This window comes from Micropterus dolomieu, linkage group LG09 (genome assembly GCF_021292245.1).
Source record: "Micropterus dolomieu isolate WLL.071019.BEF.003 ecotype Adirondacks linkage group LG09, ASM2129224v1, whole genome shotgun sequence".
NCBI classification, from domain to species: Eukaryota; Metazoa; Chordata; class Actinopteri; order Centrarchiformes; family Centrarchidae; genus Micropterus; species Micropterus dolomieu.
The window spans coordinates 18,511,312-18,517,842 of record NC_060158.1 but is presented as its reverse complement, the minus strand read 5'-3'; the positions used below and the strand labels follow the sequence as shown (position 1 = coordinate 18,517,842).

Sequence of the window (6,531 nt, the reverse complement as noted above, 5' to 3'; positions counted from 1 at the left end):
TGAATTTTCAGTCTTACACAGAAGAGTTGTTTTGTTACATCAGTTCTTAAATGTATTTGATTTTTTTTCTCCTGAGAGAGAGAGAGAGACACACACACACGTACGTCTATTCTGAAGTAGCTCATTCATTGTCCAGGTGATACATTCGTCCGTACAGACAGGCAGTGACCAGCCCACCAGACATGTTTGAGTGTTTCATGGTCACTCTGCCATCTAAAGCCATTTCCAGATGCTCTGGCTGCTCCAAGACCATTCTGCTAGCCAAAACTGATGGGTACACATATCTGGTCTCAAAGTTCCCCTCCAACAGGAAGTCCATTTTAGACTCGGCCTCTTCCACTTCCTGTCCACAGGAACTGACGTCCAACCCCGCACAGCGGACTATTGCACACACCTGCAACAGAGACAAGATAAATGTGACAACAGTTTCATTAAGCAGTTTTAAATATCTAAAATTCTGCTGGTTTATACCTGCAGGGCATAGTGTCCATTCACAATGTGTGTTCCAGCGAATGCTCCCAATGCGTAGAGCTCTTTACCACTGCCTTGTAGTGACCGCTGGTACTGCAGGTGACAGCAAAAGGTGCCATTACACACATTCACTTCATCCTCTGTCTTCTTTAAGAGGACAAATGTAAAAGTGTCGTACATCATGGTTGAGATGAAGGTGGTGGTGGAGGGAGGGACTGAAGAAGCACTTTCTGGATGATGAGAATCAAAACAGCTTTCCTGGTGACAGAATCCAGAGCCTGTAGCTGCAGTTGATGTTGACTCAGTCCTAACAACCCCCTCCTCCGTGGCCACACTTTGCCCCATCCACAGTGGGTCTAAGACTGGCACCCTGGCCACCAGCAGCCTGCCCTCCTCTGGGTCTCCTCTCTGGGCGTGGTGGTAGGTGGCAGAAAAGGGGGTGAATATGCCACTTCCTGTCATGATCAGTCGGTCTTTACGAATGTTGGCTGCTAGCAGGGTGACATTGGCACCCAAGCTGAATGCCCACTGGTACTGGATTGTGTCCAGTAGGGGGAGCTGGTTCATCCAGGCTGTGGGAAAGATGAGCTGTCGCACACCCTAAATGTAGTCCAAAGAGAGGCAGATGTTTGGAAAATAGAAGACCAAACAAGAATGTAGAGTTGGGTACAGAATTTAAATGGCTGTATTTCTACCTTCTCCACCAGGGTGACTGTGGGAACCTGGAACAGGATGTCAAAGCAGGTGATGAGGCCAAACCTCCCAGCAAAAGGTGTGTCAAACGTTATGATCTCAGGTTGCGGCGGAGTGTCAAAGGCCTCCTCAAAGTAGAGGTTGTGTTTATGGTAGCGTGCCACCAGCAGGCCATCTGACCTGTGTAAAGGAAAGTACTGTGAACACAGTTCACAGAGACAAGTAGGGAATTATGTTTTGGTGCACTTGCTGGACTTCAGCTCAACTACTTCTATTTTAAGGTCTACACTTCACCTGAAAACCACATTGGTGTTGAACTGCCAGCGTCCGTCAGAGGGACAGCAGGAGGAGGGGTCGGTCTGCAGGGGGCAGGGCTGCAGGTCAGCCATGTTGGCCACCAGGTAGAGGTTGTTACGCCGGGCAATACAGCTCAACTGCTGGAGGACCTGTGAAACACAACCATGTCAGTATGCCCGTTCAATAACAACATTGAATCTGTAAGTATGATTGTGCACCTCAGTGTTGTTATGTCTGCCCGGCTCCGTGCAGGGGTTCCAGCTCTCCTGCTGGGGGTCAGGAATGGTTTCTAGATAACCAGAGATGGATGAACGGCTGAAGTTGAAACCCTGCAGGCCATCTTCTGGAAACACCAGGATCTGGGCACCCTGACCAATAGAACATGAAGGCAGAGAGACTTAATTACTGTAGTCGTGACCTCTGTGACATTAAATGTACTTCCTAATATGGGTGTAAGGAGAAAGCCAACTTCTCCTGATGACTGAGTTTACTTGGGAACAACACTGACTCCTTTGCAGTAATATCTGCCTGCCATCATGACAATCATGCCATCACAAGGAATTACCTTTTTTATTTAATTATCCTGACTGCTTTTTAGTTATCCACTGATCAAACAGAAACTGATTATTAAATTTACTCTTGTCTGATTATGATACAAGATCAGGTAACTGTTAAATATTTTGCAATGGCAGTGACCGACTTTATTTAAGGGGTCCAAGGACCAACACAATGACAAGTCTGAGATTAAAATGAACAATACTGTGATATTGTTTGACTGTTTCAACAATACATGACAAGAAAAGTCATGACATACAGGACAAAGCACAATACAACTGTTAATTACGAAGTAAGCAATAAGCAACACTGATTCTTTGACTGAGAAACCAAACGCCTCCCCTGTCCTGACCATACCTGATCAGCGGCCCGGGCAGCCTGCTCCTCGTAGATATCCAGGTTTTTCTGCATATGCTGCAGGGCAACGGAACGGGACAGGGGGACACGAGGCTCCGGGTTCAGGATTACGTTGTGCTCGTACACAGCAGCAACATACGTGGGGTCCACGACGGGCTCTGTTTGAACAACGGCCGACCTTAAGAAAGAAATTATAAAAACGAAAACGAACAAAAACATTGTTTCTTCCCTGAGAGACATGAATGGTGTAACCGTGACGGACTAGTTAGACCAGAGAACCTGTGAGGTCAGAAGTCCTAACTGTTACTGGAGGCAGAGATAAACAGCTGACTTGAGTAACGTTACAGGATAAGAAAACTCCCCTTGCGAAAAAGTGTTGTGTTGACGGTATAAATATGGATCCACATGGTCGTAGTTTGTACAGTAGCTCCGTTTTACATTTTCAAATACTTATCTACTGGACTGCCGGCTTTTTCACAGCAATAGCGGCAACCTGGCAACTAGACATAAACAACCCCTTTATTTTGAAAATATAAAACAGGAAACGTAGGGTACTTAACCCGGAAGCACTAGAAATCTGAACTTTGTACAACCAGCACAAACCCTGAGATAAGAGCTTAGACTGTTTAAAAGGAGTAACTTTGTACTTCATGTGGACTAATTGTTTAAACATATAAAGACGCTGTTTAGAAACGGGCTCTTGCTTATTAGGGGTCCAAGCCCACTCGGGCTGTTCTTCCGTACATTTTCGCCTAATTCCGATACTGCAGCCTAGACGGTAGCTGCTAGGGACGCGAAAGTCACAGGGTAGGTTCAGGCCCATGAGACGACGCCATGCGAAAAAAATCACTCACTTCTACCTCTAGGGGGTGCTATAAGCAAGGTCAACGCGTTTGGGCTTGGAACTCCCGCCTAAACTTTTTTTTTTTTTCTGCTAAATCGCGAAAACTTAAAAACCTATTTTAATTTACTCCTCTGAAGCCACAAGTCCGATCGACACAAAACTTGCCACGGATAATCTCTGGATCAAGATGATGAAAGTTTATAGAGGAAATTTTTATCCGACTAAAACTGTCGAAATTATAGGCTAACAAATGTTTGCGAAAAACGCAACTAACAGGAAGTGAGGTCATATCTTAGGTTTGGAATGGCCGATCGACACCAAATTTGGAGCAGTAATGTAGGACGCCACTCCGAGGGCCTGTGCAAAATTTGGTGCAACTAGCCCCTAGGTGGCGCTAAAAAATGTTCCTCTATAACCACAAGTCACATTGACATGAAACCAGAGCCGAATTCTTCAGCATGGTCCCCTTACTACAGGCACCAAAGTTGACCCAAATGTGCCAATAGGTGGCGCTGTTAGATGTGTGGTGGCTGCAGATTAAAGATGTCAAAAAAAAACATTGACTTACATGCATTTTATATCTCCATAACCACAAGTCCCATCGATACCAAATTTGGCCAATTGTTCCCCATGGGGCCCTGATGACACCTGAAATGATACCGTTGGAAAATCCCATTCATTTCAATGGAATTTTCAACCAAAGCACATTTTGCCACATAACTACGCGCCACTACATCGCACATTCGTAAACCTTATATCCACGTGTTTGGGGGATTCTGCCGATTCCGATGGTACAAAACACGCCTCTGTGCGATGACGTTTTCATTTCACTATTTTAATTAACTCCTCTGAAGCCGCAAGTTCGATTGGTACGGCCAACTCTGGACCGAGACGATAAAAGTTTGTAGAGGGAATTTTGATCCGCCAAAAAAAATCCAAATTATAACCTAACAAATGTTTGCGCAAACGCTAAAAACAGTATGTCATGTCAGATCTTACGTTTGCAATGGCTGATCTACACCAAACTTGGGCACGCCCTCCCGAGGGGCTTTGTGAAATTTGGTGTCAGTCGGCCTCTAGGTGGCACTATTAATCCCATCCATCCATCCATCGTTAACCGCTTATCCTGTGTACAGGGTCACAGGGGGCTGGAGCCAATCCCAGCTGACATCGGGCGAAAGGCGGGGTACACCCTGGACAGGTCGCTAGTCCATCGCAGGGCCACACATAGACAGACAACCACTCACACTCACATCCACACCTAAGGACAATTTGGGAGACACCAATTAACCTAGCCTGCATGTCTTTGGACGGTGGGAGGAAGCCGGAGCACCCTGAGAGAACCCACGCAGAGGAATACAACCACTCCTGATGACTGACTTTACTTGGGAACACTGACTCCTTTACGGTTATACCTGCCTGCCTTCATAACTATCCTGCCAAAGTGTAAAAAAATTACCTTTTTATTTAATATTATCCTGACTGTGCTTTTTAGTTACTCACTGCACCTGACCGAATTGGCTACCTTATATTAAGTATATGATGTTGAACGATAGAACTGTTATTTATGAAGTGAGCAATAAGCGACAGACTTTGATTTATAAACCAAACATTTAAAACTCTCCTGACATGACTGTATACCTGCTGAGTGGCCTGGGCAGCCTGCTCCTCATAGATATCTAGGTTTTTCTGCATCTGTTCCAGAGCTTCAAGGTGGAACTGGGGGACATGAGGGTCTGGGATCAGGTTGTGCTCAAACACAGCAGCAACATCTGAGGAGTCCACACTGTGCACTGTTTGAACAACGACAATCATTGCAGAAAAACTGACAAACAAAAAAATAGTTTCTTCGTGGAGAAACATGAGTAGTGAAACCCAGACGGACCAGTTACATGATAGCACCTGAGGTCAGACGTCCTGACAGAGATCAACAGAGCTGACTCTTTTCTGTTTTTTAGAGGTGTTAAGAAGCTCCACTTGCAATATAGTGGTGTTTCCTATTTTTGCTGTGACAATGTCTGTGAGAGAGCCCTCGCGCACTTGACGATTTGACAGTGGGAGAGGCCTAAGCTCGATGTCCACACTCACAGACACACAGACTTTGAGAAGCGTTCCAGCTCCAGCAAGTCTGAGTCTGTCAGCATGAGCGCATCAAGATTGGGCTGAGAATACTATGTTGGAAAATACAAAGACACACAGTAAAGTAAAAACTAACACAAGGGGAAGGGTAACACTAAATAAAACAGGAAATAAAAACACACAAACCCAAAACCATGACAGTATTCAGGCTGCCCAAAAAAGTACCTTAAGACGCCACTTGATCCAGAATGCTGCGGCATGTGTACTGACAAAGAAAAAGACATATTTCTCCTGTGTTAGCTCTCTAATATAAATAAATAATAGATTTAAATCATTCTGCTCACATACAAATCCCTTAATGTTCAGGCACCAGCATATCTTAAAGAGCTCGTAGTACCTCGTTGCCCGACTAGAACACTGCACTCCTAGAATGCAGGGTTCTCCAAAAGTATAATATAATTTTCACTGATATTTGTATCATTAGCATTATTGCTATTATTTTATATCTCTGTGTTGGGCTACTGTGTGTTCTCCTTCCAGCCTACTTAACGTTACTGGAGTTCCACAACTACTGAAGCCATTGTCTATGAAGATTCTCAGTCATCCAGGTCATAGTTATCCAACGAAGGTTAAAATCAAGGGCAACTGGACTTGGTTGAAGATACTGGAAGCTTCCTGGCTGTCCTTTCATACTCCCGTACCAATCTGAGGGTGTTCATCCCAAAATGATTAGCAAGATGTCTATGAAGATTCTCAGTCATCCAGGTCATCCAGGGGGCACTTACAGCCTGTGGATACCCTAAATGGACCTTTGTGAAGACAGGCACAAGATCCAAGAAGAACAAAACTACAGGGGAGGAGGAAAAGAAGGTCAAACGCAACAACATTGTGATTCCATATGTGTCTGGAGTATCAGAGAAACTCAGGAGGATTTTCAACAAACACAACATCCCTGTGTTTTTTAAACCCAAGAACACACTAAGACAGATGCTGGTACACCCCAAAGACCGCACACCCAAACACAAGAAAAGCAATCTAGTGTATGCGGTCCAATGCAGTGAGGAATGCACAGACCTGTATATTGGGGAGACTAAACAACCACGACACAAACGCATGGCTCAACACAGAAGGGCCAACTCCTCAGGCCAAGACTCTGCAGTCTACTTACATCTGAAGGACAGAGGACACTCGTTTGAGGACCACCAGGTGCACATTTTAGACAGAGAAGATGGATG

General features: G+C 45.0%; 1 protein-coding gene and 1 long non-coding RNA gene across 4 annotated transcripts; one reads left to right on the top strand and one right to left on the bottom strand.

Moving 5' to 3' along the window:
* Positions 1-105: 105 nt before the first annotated feature.
* LOC123976111 (biotinidase-like) lies at positions 106-2,890 on the bottom strand. Of its 3 annotated transcripts, none has more exons than XM_046057959.1 (7): positions 2,653-2,887; positions 2,374-2,551; positions 1,680-1,829; positions 1,459-1,610; positions 1,167-1,344; positions 472-1,071; positions 106-394 (listed from the first exon to the last, which is right to left on the bottom strand). In XM_046057959.1, the coding sequence occupies exons 2-7, from the start codon at positions 2,425-2,427 to the stop codon at positions 122-124; spliced, it is 1,407 nt and encodes a 468-aa protein (XP_045913915.1). In that variant the 5' UTR covers positions 2,428-2,551; positions 2,653-2,887; the 3' UTR covers positions 106-121. The 3 variants fall into 3 exon arrangements, with proteins under 3 accessions (XP_045913915.1, XP_045913914.1, XP_045913916.1); XM_046057960.1 differs by having other exon boundaries at positions 255-394; positions 472-564; positions 650-1,071; positions 2,374-2,890; XM_046057958.1 differs by having other exon boundaries at positions 2,374-2,889.
* Positions 1,132-2,226, top strand: LOC123976118. Its single transcript, XR_006826257.1, has 3 exons — positions 1,132-1,243; positions 1,446-1,627; positions 1,714-2,226. It is a non-coding gene; the product is annotated as an uncharacterized LOC123976118 (long non-coding RNA).
* Positions 2,891-6,531: the final 3,641 nt, after the last annotated feature.